A 14433-nucleotide genomic window follows, 5' to 3' on the forward strand; every position below is an offset into this window, starting at 1 on the left:
TAAAAAAAGCCTTGAATAGAGTAAGTAAAATGTTCTAGATTAGACTACATGCCTGCAAATTTCAACTAACCCTGTATCTTCCTTTTCCTTGTTATTTTTACAGATATGGTCCGGAAAAAGAACCCCCCTCTGAGAAACATTGCTAGTGAAGGCGAGGGCCAGACCCTGGAGCCTGTCGGTACAGAAAGCAAGGGATCTGGAAAGAACAAAGAATTTTCTGTAGATCAGATGTCAGAAAATACGGATCAGAGTGATGCTGCAGAACTAAATAATAAGGAGGAACATAGCTTGCATGTCCAAGATCCGTCTTCTAGCAGTAAGAAGGACTTAAAAAGCGCAATCCTGAGTGAGAAGGCTGGCTTCAATTATGAAAGCCCCAGTAAGGGAGGAAACCTTCCCTCCTATCCACATGATGAGGTGACAGAGAGAAATATGTTGGCTTTCTCATCTCCAGCTGCTGGGGGAGTCTGTGAGCCCTTGAAGTCTCCTCAAAGAGCAGAGGCAGATGACCCTCAAGATATGGCCTGCACCCCATCAGGGGACTCCTTGGAGACAAAGGAAGATCAGAAGATGTCACCGAAGGCTACGGAGGAAACAGGGCAAGCGCAGAGTGGTCAAGCCAATTGTCAAGGCTCAAGCCCAGTTTCAGTGGCCTCAAAAAACCCACAAGTGCCTTCAGATGGGGGTGTGAGACTGAATAAATCGAAAACCGACTTACTGGTAAATGACAACCCAGACCCGGCACCTCTGTCTCCAGAGCTTCAGGACTTTAAATGCAATATCTGTGGATATGGTTACTATGGCAACGACCCCACAGATCTGATTAAGCACTTCCGAAAGTATCACTTAGGACTGCATAACCGCACCAGGCAGGATGCTGAGCTGGACAGCAAAATCTTGGCCCTTCATAACATGGTGCAGTTCAGCCATTCCAAAGACTTCCAGAAAGTCAACCGTTCCGTGATTTCTGGTGTGCTGCAGGATATCAATTCCTCAAGGCCTGTTTTACTAAATGGGACCTATGATGTACAGGTTTGTGCTTCGTATTGTGATCTCTTTGTACAGAAAAAGTTGTTAGTAACGAAATGTGAATTTTTACATGTTTGTTAAAATCAAGCTCCCAGTACCAAAGGGGTAGCCTGCTCAATGGAGCAGAAGAGACAGACTCACTCTGTAGCTGTTTCATCCAAATGTGTATTCAGAGTTATCTTTAGCCTCTCATCATGGAAAATAATCCCAACATTTCTATTAGGCTGGGAAAAGTTTTTTCATGGAATTAGCTTGGCTTCATATTTCTGGACATATTTCATGGTAATTTGATGTTTTCAGAGTCTTCCAAAAATGGCACTAATCTTTATGGTTCTACATGATAGTAATTCATGCTTTGTTCTAGTTTTAGATTATAAATCTTTTGCTATAGCCTTTACTTCAGGGAGGGTCTTTCCTGTGTTTTGGATGAGGATTTAATTTTACACTGCCAAACTGGACCAGAGTTGGGTCACACTGATGGTTGCAGAGGTGTACTACTGAAAAGGCAACATAATTGCAAATGAAACTTTGGAAATAAAATTTTACATTGATTTAAAAAGAAGTCAATGTGAGTGTAAGTACTAGGGACACCAGAATGACCTTGGTGTGGACCAATAAAGCATTCCTTCCTGCGTTTAAAGAAAATCATAATTTATGAAAGCATTTAGTAGTAATTTAGATTTCCACTTTTATTAAAACTGGCATACCTTTTTGATCTACCCCTTCTGTGTTAGCTTAAGGCATATGTGAGATAAAAAAAAAAACAACACCCTACCATTTCAAATAGAATGAAATGCAGAACGGACTCTTAAGTAATGTATTCATTTCATTTTAGCAATTTTAGTATAGTTGAAACGGACAATCAGCTTGAGAAAGTGTATTAGTTTCTGTTACAGTCTGTAGATTTTTATTGTATTATTAGGCCAGGGATTTCAAAACATATTAGGTTTAATATTAACCTTCTTTAGGAATGATTAGAAGAAGTACCTGAGAACTAATGAAATCTCATCACACTTATTTGACCTCCTCAATCCCTGAAAATATCAATCATTTTTATCAACTCAGTAGCTACAGCACATTTGTTCTAGACCTCTCTTTTGACCTAGTGCCAATTAAGAAAGACAGGCGAAGGGGTTATAAATAACAAGTAGTGAATATATTTTGCAATACTTGTAAGAAGGATCAGAAGAGAAATTTCCAAGTCCTTTAAAAACGTCAGAATGGCAATCTTTTCACTTTAAGGGAGATAAAGAAGAACTCTTAAAAAGCCAGTTTCATCTTTGTAAAGCTCTCAAAATTCCATCTTACTTTGTGAATTTCCACAAATAGAATGATTTCTGTGGCGCAGCAAATTAAGCCAACATAGTTATTATGCATGAAAGCTACATGCTTTGAACTGCTGTCTTATTAAAGATCATTTCACTGGCTTGTGTCAGATACACTCTGCTGTCAAACTATGATTGGAAAGCAAATACGTGTTTTAGATAAAAGGGTTAGAAGTGAATAATGTCAGTATGTGAAATGGTGTTTTATAATTAGCGAGGAATATGATGTTAATACCTGGATTTCCGGCCGGGGTTTCAGTTTGTTCACTCTGGGGAAAACTTCTGAGGGAAGCTGATCTGGGCTGTCAGGAAGGCTCTAAAACGAAGATTACTAAGGGCCTATAGTTTGGAAGAATTCAGATTTTTAAACACACTTCCATTTCCCCCAAACAGTTATTTGTTAGGTTCCTAGTTATTTATAGTAAAGTTTATGTTTGGGTAGAACGAGCTGGACACTTTTCCTGGGCAGTGATTTTAGAAATAAAACAGATGTGGGAGCTATCTGAGTTTGAACTAATAGAACTAGAAATAAAACAGCTGATCCTAGACTCTGCTGTCTCCTAAATCCTCGCAGCAGTGCCCAGTAAAGAAGACAGAAATGGTAGGAAATCGCACGGAGGGAGATAATCTTGTTAAAATCAATTTTTTTTTCAAAGAGAAATAATATGGCTAAAAATAGAAAACAGGGATCTATGGAAAAAGTGACTGGATTCTTTCGAAGAAACAATTGGAGAGAGAAAAGAAGCCTAAAGAGAGTTAACTTTCTTCAGTTTGGGAAAAGCACACTAAATGTACTTTAGGCCAAATGTTAATCTTGAATACTTTACACACACACCAGATGTTGATGCAGAAACATGTCTGAAGATAAATAACTTATTAATATTTTTACGCTGAAATAAATATCAGGCAGCTTTGCTATATGCGTAAATTGAATAAAAGCGCATATGAAATCCCCCTTTTTCACCCGCATATGTTTGTGTTGCTGAAATGCCGTTTGAGAGGTTCTTTCCTGCTTGTGAGCTGTGTGGAGACTAAAAGCTGTGGGAAGTAAAATGCTGACTTCAGAATTTCTTGAATGCAGTTTTGTCAGAAATTGATAGCAAGTTAATGGCTTGTGTGTATTCTGATAAAGATGTTGGTAAATACGAGGATTAAAGACAAATAATCATTCCATTCCAGGAATTATTGATATCAATCTGTAATTTAAGCTAGTTGAAGTAATAGATGAGCGATTCATTAATCTTTTTCAATTAAACTTTTTTTTTTTTTTTTTAACATTCAGGACAGTTGGTGGTTAATGATAGATTTATGACATTTTAGGCCAAGAAAAAAGGAACAGAAGCCAGAAGTAGAGGACTTAAGAACTCTGTGGCTTTGATCTATATTTTGGTTTGGCATGGGTGGTTTTAAATAATTCAAACTGACTTGAGTGCAAACATGAGATATACGGTTGGGGAAAAAGAAATAATTTAAACAAATTTTAAGATTTCTAGTTCCAAGTTCAGATTATTTGACCTATATTGAAGTTAATAGTTGAAGTTTTGACATGCTTTTACTGATGGTATCCACTTCTGTGTAAGTTTTATTACACATCATGAAGTCAAAGAATTACAAATTTGTAAAAATAGTGTCAAACAACGTTTCTTTGTACTTCATAATCGACAAAGCCCTGGCCAGATAATGGAGGTCATTTTAAAGGGCCATCATAAAATCTGGACAGTCATTTCTGAGTCTGTTGAATTCAGATCCCTCACACACCATGAGGTAGCATACCCAGCCCTGGAATCAGAAGAGATACAGACCTTTACCAAGAAAAACTAAGGAAAAATGTAATGGCTAGCTTAGGACTCATTGACTTGGCCCGGATGTTAGTTTCTCAATTTTTAAATTTCCCCTGCGTGTTTTATCAATTATTGTGCTTAAAGTTTTAAAAAGAATGGCTGTGGCATGGTGGCTAAGCCCTTCATGCAATTTTTACTACCTGTACTCAGCCCTTGAGGCTCACGTATAGACTGATAATAGGACAAGAGATTGAGTTCTTCAGAAAGTAATTACAGCCTCTTTCTTTCTAATCTGTATTTAAACCATCGCTGAATGGAGGCCTGCATTGTTAAACACGGACTTTGCTGTTTCATTAGGGCTTAATGTGTGGTGCATTAGGGTGTTTGCATCATCTTTATGGGGGAGCTCTTAGCCCTCAGATCAAGTTATAAAAGTCGGAGTCTTGTCAAGTTGTGCTTCCCACGGGAAAGTGTTTAAGCTAGCCCAAGTTTATAAATGCTCACAATGTATATGGTGCCTTTTCATATTAGGAAACCTTTCCTGTTATTCTGCATTATTCAGGCCTCTAAGAAGGGAGCTACAGGATGCCAGCTATTAAATTCATTTTGGCCCTGAATGAAATTTTAAGGTTAGCAGAAGAATCTCAGTGATTGTCTTGTGTTTGAGTTAGGAGCACTGCGTTTCTGTTTTATAAATATTTTTTATCAGAGTTGCACAATATGTCATGTTAGAAGCAGGAAGAACAGATTTTTTGAGCTAGGAAGTCATCTTTTGTGTTTGTATTTTCAATATATTTAAGTCCATGAGCTTTATAGATTCTTAACATGTGCCCGTACATTCATTTGAACAGGGGGTTACCGTTTGGTCTGGAAAAAGAGAAAAATCCAGAGAACATTCATCTCATTTTGGTCTATTTTGAATTTTCTTGAATTTTAACCTCCAAATATTTATTTTTTGCCTTGCCGTTTCCTTTGATCCTGGAGCAGGAGGGAAGCTGTAGACCTTAGCAGGTTCTGTTGCTTTGTTCTTCTGAGTTGAGGACAATTGCTCTTTAGAAACGCTGGTGAATGAGACTTGAATCACTTCAGACTCTCTCTAGAGTATGGAATGTTTGGCATATGAACCCGTACTTATTTTCAGGACCGTGTCTCTTTAACAAGTAATAAAGTGTGCAAAATAAAACATATGCTCACCCTAAGGCCATAAAAGCAAAGCAATGTTCTGGCATTTACCAGGTTATTTTCATCATGAAGATAGCTGAGCTTTATAATGTAGCCACCCGGTTGGAATAGTTTGACCATCTTCATTAATCCTTTTACCTGCATGATGGTTAAATCTCCATTTGGCTTTGTTACAAGAGGGTCAGTACGATGAATGTCAGTCCCTCTTTGATTTTCAGTCTATTTGCCATCGTTTAGAGAACATGTATCACTTTCTTGAATATCCGTATTTCTCTCTAAGCAGAATGTTTAGAAGAAGGAATCATGGTTATCAGTGCATTCAATCGAATTTAGCATTATTCAACTCAATAAAAATTTTATCTCCAAATGGCATGTTTTGCTAACCATATCAAGTCCGCAGATTATTCAGTGCTTTTTGTTTCTTCGGTCATTGTAATTATAGCATATGTACAGCTGTTGGAAACACGGATACATAAGTAGTATGCTAACTCCAGGAAAGTGGGAAAAAAGAGCAGTTCTCTTTCATTTTCTGATTTCCTTCCTGGAGTCTGTGTCTGAAAATTGTTAGACCATAGACCTCTTGAATTCTTCATCATATGATTCTAAAGTTTAAAGTCAATGTTATGCATGTTTAGAATATCAGAGAAGACCGTGTTTAATTTTAATTGGAAATCAAATATAAAATTTATTTTTCTGTATTACTTTAAATATGATCTATCCTTCTTTTATTTTTTTAGCTTCCATAATCAAAATTACACATATGTCCTGTTTTTTCCCCCAATTTTGGATTCAGTCCTAATAAGAGCTAGCATTTATTAAGGGATTCTTATGTGTATATGTAGATCTAAGCTCTTTACGTGTATTAATTAACTCATCTTCATAAAAACCTTTGAAGTTGACACTACTATTATGTCCGTTTTAAAAAATGAGGAAACAGACATAGAGAGATGAAAGTAACTTGCCCAAGCTCACAGAGTTGAAGTGGGGTAAATGGGGCGTAAACCAGGGTCATAGGCTACAGAATGTTGTCTTCACAACCACTATAATATATGGCCTTCCCAGTTGTAAGACTGAGTTTACTGCAACTAGAAAAGCAATGGAAGACAGACCAGCCGCATGTAAGGGAGGTGATATAAGACCAGGGCTGTTTGATGCATACTCTGTGAATTGCATTGAATTTGGGGACTTCAGTGATTTCTTTGAGATGATCTCTTATCCAAACCCTGGAGTGTAATGCTGCCTTATTTGAGCTTACTAGCTTATAATTGAAATCATTGAAAAGAGAATTAATTTTGCTGATTTGTCTTTTCTTAATTACTGTGATTCATTTTCACTGGTACTTTGGCTGCAGAAACTAGTTCTGATAGAGTGCATAGGGCCAAATTTTGATTTTATCAATTAAGGATGAAATGTTTTATCCCCACATTAAGGGACACGTCATCCATGTATTTGATTTACTTCATAGCCCCCTTGTTTGAAGGACTTCGTTTTAGGATTTTATGATTCAGTAGATGGTCTGAGCATTGTATTCCCCTCTTTTGATTACTAGACACAATTTAGGTTGGTTTTTCTATGAAGATTCAGTGTTAAGGAGATGCACCCAGCTTCCATTTATGTTCTCCAAGGCTGGGTAATTAAGGTTTTACTCTTTGCCTTTGAGTAAGTAATGGAATGGGTGTGGAGGCAGAGGAACTCAGAATACTTTTAGACTGTCTAACTTGAGTGTACTCATTCCCCAGCCGTGCTCAGAGCTGTGTGAGGTCCCCAGATGCTGAAAGTGAAGAAACTGGGGACTACCATGAGGGGCTTGAGAATTCAAAGGGAGTCTAATTGTCCAGCCATTCTCCTTTAATATTTAGATGACCTGTTGATGTACGATAAAGAACACCTGCATTCTTTCATGAGTCCAGTAACATATTGGGAATCTTAATAATAAACAGTGGTTTGTTCTGAGACCTATTTTGCCAGCTGATGGGCAGGTAGCTCCACCTCGATATTCCAACTGGCATCTCAAAGTCGACGTGTGTAGAAGTAAAGTTGTTAGTTCCTTCCCTAAAACAACTTTGTGTTCCTCTCCTTTTTTCTAGACTCCCATTTTCAAGTCAGTCAGGCCGGAAATGTCAGTTCTCCTGGATGTCTTTCTGATTTGTATCTCTCTCCAAACAATGGAGTGATTTGTCCTGTCTTTCCTTCTTTATTCTTTCCCCGGCACCACCCTTTTTTGTTTTTTCAATTTATTTTATTTTATTATTTATTTTTGGCTGCGCTGGGTCTTTGTTGCTGCGTGTGGGCTTTCTCTAGTTGTGGCGAGCTCGTTGAGGCGCGCGGACTTCTCATTGCGGTGGCTTCTCTTGTTGTGGAGCATGGGCTCTAGGTGCATGGGCTTCAGTAGTTGTGGCACGTGGGTTCAGTTGTTGTGGCTCGTGGGCTCTAGAGCACAGGCTCAGTAGTTGTGGTGCATGGGCTTAGTTGCTCCACGGCACGTGGGATCTTCCCGGGCCAGGACTCGAATCCCTGTCCCCTGCATTGGCAGGTGGATTCTTAACCACTGCGCCACCAGAGAGGTCCCGCCCCGCCCCCGCCCCGCCACTGGCACCACCCTTAATGTTTACTTAGTAAATTCTTAGTGGCTTCTTTACTTATTTACTTTCTCTTTCTGTTCCCTTCTGTTCTTTCTCTTCTCATCTGCTCTCCCTTCCTTCCTCCCCCTTTTTGCCTTCCTTTGGTTTCTGTTTCTTTCTGTTCTTTTTCCTCCCTGCTTCCTCTTTATCCTTCCTTTCCTCCATCTCTTACCCATCCTCCTTCCCTCCCTTCCTTCCTTTCTTTAATTTTAAAAAATTTCACTTAGAGATGTCTTCCTGTGTTCTGTAGGATGTATAGGTCTACTTTCTATAAAAAAAGTAGATCGTTTTAATTATACTTGTATAAGTCAATGTAGACGCTCCATTAAGACATCACCTTTCCAAATTCTCTCTCACCCCCAAACTTCCTCCACATTTCCTGAAAGGAACTTGCACTGTTTCATCCTCATTTATGCTTTACTCATTTTGTTTCCTGCACCTGAAAAACCTTTCTGAGATCACTGCCTTTGAGGCTCATCCCAAATGCCAACTCATCTGTCCACAGCTCAGTTGTCACCTCCTTCCGGAAGTCTTTGTGGACCAGTCAGTGTAGGTTAGGTGCTTTTCCTCTGTGTGGTCATGGAACTTGGTACAGCTTTCAGCAGAAGCACATATTCCACAATAGATTCCACAATAGATTGTCATCTATTTACCTGGGAACTTTATGCACTAAAATGCAGACACGTTGGGGGTTTGGGACTTTGTCATTTCCTTGTGTCTCCCAGTGCTTGGCACATAGTAAGCATGCCACAAATCACCCTTCCCTGGAGGAAGGATGTTCCACAGTGATTCAACTCTGTTTTCTCATTAAGACCCTCTTTGGAACAAACATGCAATTATTATTTATCTCCACTATGAGCCAGCGGCAATGGCAGATCAGCTGGAGGAGAGGAACGCTGTGGATAACGTACTCAGTCTTATCATCCACTTGCACTGCATTTTCAGTTTTCTTTTGCATATTTTCCCCTAAAAGATTACCTTCTAAATTAGTGAGACTGACTTTAAGGTTTACCTGTTTTCTATCTGTCCAAATACCAAATAACCATAGAAAATTAGATTGATATTATGCTGAGTAAAATAAGAAAACCAGTTTGGGATAGACTGTTTATTATTGTAATACAAAACATTTATTATAAAAATGTAGATAATTAAGGATAAGCAGTATTTTACCCTTATATTTGCACCTCTACCAATTTAGGTTTTGCCCTCACCCCCCAAAAAATTAGCTCACTCTTATAAATCCAATGACAAAGATGTATATGGGATTTATACCAGCGACACAAAGAATAGGCTATGATAGCATGTGACTGAGCTGACTGCCGTTTAATTAGATTTGTTATTGAAATTTTTAAATACTTAATTTCCATCAAAGATACATCGTTGAGGCACACTCTATATTCTGCAGTGTGTTTTAAAGAACTGTGCAACGCGGAAACATTCCCTGTGTAGATTAGCACATAGATTCTGAATTTAGTTATTTTCAGCCAAGATTGGCCCTGACAGATTTCTTCACGTTATTTGTGACTTCAGTATGTGAACAGTGATTTTTAACAACTTAGTTTTTTACAGTCGTGGTTTTACTTTTTTTGACGATCAGCCCGTAACCTCAAGTCCTTTTAAATTAGTACCCTCCTAATTGTTTCTGTTGCTATCAATTACAGTCCTTGAATATGAACCACATCTGAGGAAGAGTTTGTGTTTAGTTCAAACAACTCTTTTTGTTCCATTGAAAATAAATACATTTGCTAAAGTGTCATTTTAAGAGTTCTGAGGCTTTAAAAGATCTTTCCCTTTGACACATTCTTTTAGATACTATTCTTACTAGGTTTTGTTCCATATTATTAGGAGGAAAGAGCTAAATTGAGGTTAAAGACCTTGAAAAAAAGCCAACCTTTTGTATTTTTAACTTCTATAGTGAAACATTTTTGTGAAAAGCCATATGTAGATAAATTATAAATGAAACGCATGGAACAAACTACATGGAAGGAAGAGTTTTTAGAACTGAGGTTAAAATAGAATAAAAAGACATCACAGTGCTCAATCAGTGAAAAACAACTTAAAATTTGTTCTTTTTCATGCCTTAACAGGTATCTTGGGTGTTTCTGTATAGCTCTAATTCACAAGCGAATGACCCCATAGTCGTTTGTTTTTGGGTTGAAAGATGCAGTTTGTCTTGTTTTTTGAAGAAGCCCATATGTCAGGTTGAGTCAATGATAATAGGGCCGTGAATTAGTATAGCTCCCGTAGCCCAAGTAAGTGGGAGATTTCACATCTCCAATAACTAGTTCATTCATTCAACCAAAGTGTATTGAGCTCCTGTTTACTTCCAAAGAAGAATGTAATACCATTCCTTCAGCCCAAGAAGGAATGCAAATGGAAGCATTAGCTTAGTAACAACAGAATTGAACTTTTACGTTTACAGCTAAGAATACTAGGGGTGACAAGTATTTGAGTTTGACTTCACCACTTCCCCTTCTGTTTAGTCTTTTCGTTTCATTGGTGGGAGAAATTCAGAGATAGTTCATTTTATTAAATAATAGTCCCATTCATGTGAATAATACTGTAGAGTGCGCTCTGATATGGTATTCACCAGCTACATGGGGCTATTTAAATTCCAATTCGTTAAAACTAAATTTATGAAAAATTCATAAAAACGACAGATTAAATTTAAAAGAATCAGTTCTTCAGTTGCACTAGCTCTGTTTCAAGTGTTCAGTAGCACTTAGCTAGTGGCTGCTGTATTGGACAGGGTAGACTACAGAACATTTCCATCAATTCAAGAGTTCTGTTGGACAGCAGTGATGTAGACTTTTGCAAATCACTTTTTGGATGCATTCTCTCACGTTATCCTCACGATAATCCTATAAAATGGCAAAGTGTACAATATTATTTATAGCCACAAAGATGATGAAACTGAGGTGCCAGAAGGTTAAATAGTGTGTCTTTCTACAGGATTTAACTTGAGAACTTCCCTTGGGACCAAACAAATGCAAGTAAAGATACATACAAATAAATAAAGGATTTTACCTACAAATTTTTTTTTTTTTTCTTTTTCCTGCGGTACGCGCGCCTCTCACTGTTGTGGCCTCTCCCCTTGTGGAGTACAGGCTCCGGACGCGCAGGCTCAGCGGCCATGGCTTACGGGCCTAGCTGCTCCGCGGCATGTGGGATCCTCCCGGACCAGGGCACGAACCCGTGTCCCCTGCATCGGCAGGCGGACTCCCAACCACTGCGCCACCAGGGAAGCCCACCTACAAATTTTGATCTTAAAGTATAAGTAATTTAAAAGCAGAGCTGTGGTCTAGGTTTTCACTGTTGTATCCTGATGTCTGTCACAGAGATTGGCACAAGCTAAATAACCAGTAGCTACTAAGTAGATGAATGAATAGGTGTAATTTTTAGTCCAAACGGAATTTGCAGTTTAATGGGAATTTTTAAATGTGGATATCTGTATCAAAGGCACTACTGGACTATGGGTTTTCATTAAAGTTCTGGTTAGCAAAAGAAGAAAGACTGAAGTTTATACTCTTTGTTCTGCTTGTGATCTCTTTTTAGTATAGCCATAGCTAGGGAATAAGTTTTTCTATTCCTTGCTGGGTTCAACCGTTTGGAAAGTTTGAAATAATTCTCTGAATGTGTAGGTGCTGTTTCCTGGCAATAAGATTAAATAAACTGTTGCTGCAAAACATTGATTTTGCATTAACTGTTCTTGCTGTGTATTTGGGTTTAACCTAGAAAAGAATTGTTTTAAGTCAGCATTCGTGGGTCATGAACATGAAATGGGTATGGTTCAGTCTTAGGTATGGTGTCCTAAAATAATAAATTATATTTTATTTCAGAATTCAGTTAAATGATATATGGTACAACAGTCATATTTCACCATGACTTAAGGTACATCTCTCATAGACATAGCATAGAAATGGCCACAAATGTAACCTTAAAACCTTATTTTGGAAAGAGAAAAGGAATAGAACGCTGAGTAATTATGTTTCCCAAAGTTGGCTTTTATAATATGTAAGATGTGTAATTCTAATATTATATTAGCTTTTAATAATATGTAATACTAATATGATTAACTGCTGTTTACCAGGAAGGCAAATAGATAATCTGTACAAGTGTCAGTATTTTTGTTCTTGCCGTTAAGTTAGATCCTTGTGTTATTTGGTTGCTTGGTTGGTTTTTGAAAGGGCAGGGGGGAGTCTGAAGGCACTTTTCAGCATAAAGTATATAACCATTAAAAGCATCCTAAACAATGGAGTTGGCTAAACACACAACCTTTAGACACATAGACACTGCCAACTTTAAAGATTTAATTCAGTTTTCATAGTAGCTTAGTTAATCCCAGACCAAAATGATTTATTGGCGGTTTTTGGTATGAAATGTTCTCTTCACCTGATACTAGTAGCATGGATTTTCTGGCTCTTAAAGTTGATGTCAAATACTGGAAGGGATGTTGTGATGCTTTAAATTCCCTTCAAAATCATAAGTTTAGGGCTTTTTTTAAGACTGTATGTGCTCTTTGCTCGGCCCTCTCAGTGTGGACATGGAACGTGAGGCCTGAAGATTGCAAAATCAAAGAAATAGTGATGTGTCGTGGTTTCTCAGGAATCCCTGTTCTACAAGCAGAAGTTAAAAACATTTTCTATTAAGGAAACTCAGCAGCTCTGAAGCAATGTGGTAGCTCAGAGAAGCAAATTTCCATTTCTGGAGTTTGTACACTAGCTTTCTTTGCTCACGTTAGAGAAGGTTGGGATAGTTCTGAATTTGCTCCTTTTGATTCAAGTTGAAGTTCCTGAACCAAGTACCTGAGTAGGTGGCATCCCATTGAAAGGTTCATTTTGTTTTTGAAAACAAGGTTCTTCTCACCTCTAGCGAATTGGGAAATGGATGAATTTTGCAATATTATGCATTACATTTCAGTGCAAATTTTATTTGCATTGGTCACTAAAGTGTTAGGTTAGAATGGTGTTAGACTTACCTTGTGTAGTCTGGCTTTGACATCCTTTACACCAATGATTAATTGTCAGGTTGCTGCCTAAGAGGGTGCCCCCATTCTTGCCCTTCTGCTTTAGATAATGCTCTGCTGTCAACAGACTGAAATCTGGGTGTTTGCCATGGTGAATATAGACACTGTTTAAAGTGGAACATTGTCATCCTTCAATTAACGGCTGTGGGAGAACTTCATAATTTATTAATCTTAATGTACAGTAAATGAGCTGTTGATGTGTTCATGCACATTTCCTCCAACTGTAATATTGGAAGTAAGTTTAAAGGTGGCCCCCAGTGAGGAAGCTGTTGGCCAGAGAGGTTAAGTAATTTGATCCAGGTCACACCTCTCTTTAAGTGACAGAACGGACTTCAATCTTAGTCCTGTATAGTAGAGAACAACTGTGTCTCTCAGTGCGCTAAAGGAATATTATTTGCATATTAAGTAGAATCTTTTAAATGATTTTGAGATGCTCGAGACTTTTCTCATGGAGTGATTTGGATGTGAGCAGTGATCACACATGTCATTTTTGAGCAGCTGTGGAAGAAGAACACGATTATGCCACGTGCTTAATCTATTACATCTGGTTGCTGGAAAAATTCAAAAATTCCCTGATTGTTGAAAGAGGAAATTTCTCCCCCTTTGGAGCATTTCTGTCAAAAACTCTTCTAAACAGTGAATTTTGGCTGCTGGATGGTGGCACTTAGTTATGCTGCCTGATGTGGTTCTTCACCCAGAGAAGAGGTTTAGACAAAATGCCCTTTGAAGGCCTTGATTGCCCCAACACTATACACAGTTTTATAATTTTGCATAGAAAACAGAGCTCTGGTGATTTTTATGGTGAAATTATTTTATTTTGGCCCTTGACTGTCCCCATGACCCCGCTCATGGGAGGGGCTGAGTCTTTTCTATGAGACAGAGCCTTAATCAAATAAAGCCCTAGAAGGTTTTCTTTATTTCATTTGTCCTAGATGGGGAAACATTTTAAACTCCTTACATCGACCCTCCTTCAACCAAGATCTCAAGCCCACCGATGATTTCATTTTACTTTCAGTCTAATTGTGCATTCTCGGGCTTTAACCATAAGCCATTTTGTGTGGTCATTTAGCACCTTTATTTTACCCAAAAGATAGACTTCATCTTTGCAGCCTTATTGCTGTAGGAACTGAACAGAGGATTTCCCTGGAGGACACCTGCGTTGAGTAATCTCTGAGCAACTGCCCCTGGTTTTGATGGCAACCCTTAGCTTTGTGAGAAGAAATCCCACGTGATTTGGCTGCTTCCGCGGGCATGGGATTTGAAGGAGACAGTAGTAAAACCTCTTTAATTGGAAGTCTTCTTCGTAGTTTTTTTTTTTTTAAGTATATATTATTAAATCCTTTGCATTAGTTATAGTACTTTTATAACTTACCTTCATCAGATACTTTGGCCAAAAATTTTTGCATAATGAGCCTCTCATAGAGTTGCTATTGTGTAATGAAGAGTGAATTTCTTTGGCTCTGATTATT

At 38.1% G+C, this 14433-nt stretch overlaps 1 protein-coding gene across 8 annotated transcripts in view; it reads left to right on the plus strand.

The window, feature by feature from the left end:
• Nucleotides 1-14433, plus strand: part of TRPS1 (transcriptional repressor GATA binding 1) — a 264151-nt gene that overhangs the window by 47379 nt on the left and 202339 nt on the right. For all 8 annotated transcript variants that reach the window (XM_022555578.2, XM_022555586.2, XM_089898803.1 and 5 more), the window contains one exon: nt 104-1032. In XM_022555578.2, the coding sequence (XP_022411286.1) occupies nt 104-1032 (929 nt within the window). The remainder of the gene's footprint in view (nt 1-103; nt 1033-14433) is intronic.

The sequence above is a fragment of the Delphinapterus leucas genome, chromosome 17 (genome assembly GCF_059928025.1).
Source record: "Delphinapterus leucas isolate spDelLeu-1000000601 "Yukka" chromosome 17, BTC_Dleu_Yukka2, whole genome shotgun sequence".
NCBI classification, from domain to species: domain Eukaryota; kingdom Metazoa; phylum Chordata; class Mammalia; order Artiodactyla; family Monodontidae; genus Delphinapterus; species Delphinapterus leucas.